Source organism: Petaurus breviceps, unplaced genomic scaffold (genome assembly GCF_028583685.1).
Source record: "Petaurus breviceps papuanus isolate PSGF00001 unplaced genomic scaffold, PetGlider_PUasm1.0 184, whole genome shotgun sequence".
Classification (NCBI taxonomy): Eukaryota; Metazoa; Chordata; class Mammalia; order Diprotodontia; family Petauridae; genus Petaurus; species Petaurus breviceps.
The window spans coordinates 14792484-14794485 of record NW_027185793.1 but is presented as its reverse complement, the minus strand read 5'-3'; the positions used below and the strand labels follow the sequence as shown (position 1 = coordinate 14794485).

At 42.1% G+C, this 2002-nt stretch overlaps 1 protein-coding gene across 2 annotated transcripts; it reads right to left on the bottom strand.

The window, feature by feature from the left end:
• Nucleotides 1-884: 884 nt before the first annotated feature.
• On the bottom strand, nucleotides 885-1564 carry LOC138161280 (large ribosomal subunit protein uL6-like). 2 transcript variants are annotated; one of them, XM_069088063.1, is made up of 2 exons: nucleotides 1001-1564; nucleotides 885-926 (listed from the first exon to the last, which is right to left on the bottom strand). In XM_069088063.1, the coding sequence occupies exons 1-2, from the start codon at nucleotides 1520-1522 to the stop codon at nucleotides 915-917; spliced, it is 534 nt and encodes a 177-aa protein (XP_068944164.1). In that variant the 5' UTR covers nucleotides 1523-1564; the 3' UTR covers nucleotides 885-914. The 2 variants fall into 2 exon arrangements, with proteins under 2 accessions (XP_068944164.1, XP_068944163.1); XM_069088062.1 differs by lacking the exon at nucleotides 885-926 and having other exon boundaries at nucleotides 948-1564.
• Nucleotides 1565-2002: the final 438 nt, after the last annotated feature.

The following is a 2002-nucleotide window of genomic DNA, read 5'->3' as shown; positions in this document are numbered from 1 at the left end:
CCTTGGTTAAGTTTTGAAGCTCCTTTTCCATATCATACACTTTTGTTTTTAGAGAGATGTTTTCCTCATTATAATGTTTTTCTAATTCTGCTATTTTCATTTTGAGAGAATTATTCATTTTGTCTTCTATCTCTCTCATTTTGTTTTCAAAGTTCCTTTTAATCTCATCTAGGAGAGCCTTCTGTGCTTGGGACCCATTTCCTGTTGAAGTTTCAGCTTTGGGTGTGGAGTCCACATTGTCTCCCTCTGAGGTTGGTTCCTCCCTCTGAGGATAGTAGGACTCCAGGGTCTTTGTCTTTGTAGTCTGCTTTCCAGCCATTTTGAGGCAGGGCCCTAGACAAGCCCTTCCTCTAGGATCCCAAGCCTTTACTCTAGAGGGTTTTGCCCTGGGGCAAGAGTTACTATGTTTTCAGGGTCAGAGGGGGGTTTGGAGCAAGTGAGGATCACTCTGTCATCCTAGTCTTTGGAGGTCCTGAAAGGGGCTTTTAAAAAAAATTTCTGGGCTATGAAGTGGTAGCCCCAGGAGTGTTTGCTGTCCAGGACAGGGCCCTCTGTATTTGCTTCTTACCTTGCTCTTTCCAGTCCCAGCCCTTTGGTGATAGGCCTGGTAGTGGACCTTGTGGTTGGTGAGAAGACTTGCCCTCCGAGTTGATCAGGCCCCTTCCCGGCCTGCCCCTGTGTCTGCCAGCCGTGCCACACCTTCCCAGCCTGCCCCTATGTCTGCCAGCTGTGCCATGCCTTCCTGGCCTGCCCCTGTGTCTTCTACCACAAAATTTAGCTGCCAAAAATGAGACAGCAATCACCTACTCATCTTCTAATGGCTATGCTATGTATGTAGACAAATTACAAGCAAAGGTAAAATTTTTTTTTTACAAAAAGTATTTTTATTTGACATCTGAATAAGTGTTGACTCCTCAGGACACAGCCTTTGGCATCTTTCCCAACTCATTCATCAGCTTGTTGCACTGTGCCTTTCTCAGAAACATAGATGCCATCCAACTTTTCTGATATCCTTGTTTTTGACTGTGGTGGCCTGTTGGATCAGGGCAGCTGAGTTTGAAACAAGTTCAATATCATTTCCTTCAAGAACTAACTCATCTTTTTGGGCTTGAGAAACAGCACAAGCAACACCTGGTCTCATGCATACTCTTCGGATATATTTTTCACCCAAGAAATGTCTGATTTCAACAAGTGAGCCATTCTCTTGAATAACAACATTGATGGGGAAGTTAGCATACACAGGCTTCATCTCATAACGAAAACCCAGGGTAACGCCTTTGATCATGTTTTGTACATGGCTACAGATGGTGTGCACTGTTGCAATTTCTTTTCGATTTCCCCAGCACTTGTCTACCCAAAACCTTTTTTTCTTCTTTCCAAGGAGACTGAGCTCAACATTGATATGGTTGAAATCCCTGTGGAAGATTCCTCTGGGCCCTTTCACAATAACTGTCTGACCCTTAAGAGAGATGTCAACATTTTCTGGGATGTAGATGGTCTGGTTGCTTAGAATAGTCTTCATTCTGGTAGTGAATGGGCCAAAAGGAGCAAAGATAAATTAAAGTAAAAAGGTAAGCCATCAGAATAGAATGATTAAGATCTGAAAAGGAAATGTTTTTTGCCTTCTGGCAAGAAGAAAATGGGGATAGGTATTAGGTAGATGCTTACATCATCCCTGTATATGCTAAAGAATGAAGAGAGTCCAGTATGGCCAAGTGGTATCACATTATTGCATTTCAATACAACAAACAGAATGACTCTAAGTCAGTAACACAGATCTGATAGTTATGCTTGGAGTCCTAAAGGGGCAATTTGTAATCTATAACATATTTCTCACTTAACTTACTAAGCAATTTTACTGGATTTAGGATATTTATCATTTCCTTACATGTACTCCCTTTAATGATTCCTATCCTATGGACTTATACTCTACTGTTAGAATCTATTCCTCTACCCCACCTCGACCATACACAGAGATAGCCATAGTCTAGTTCTTGCCATC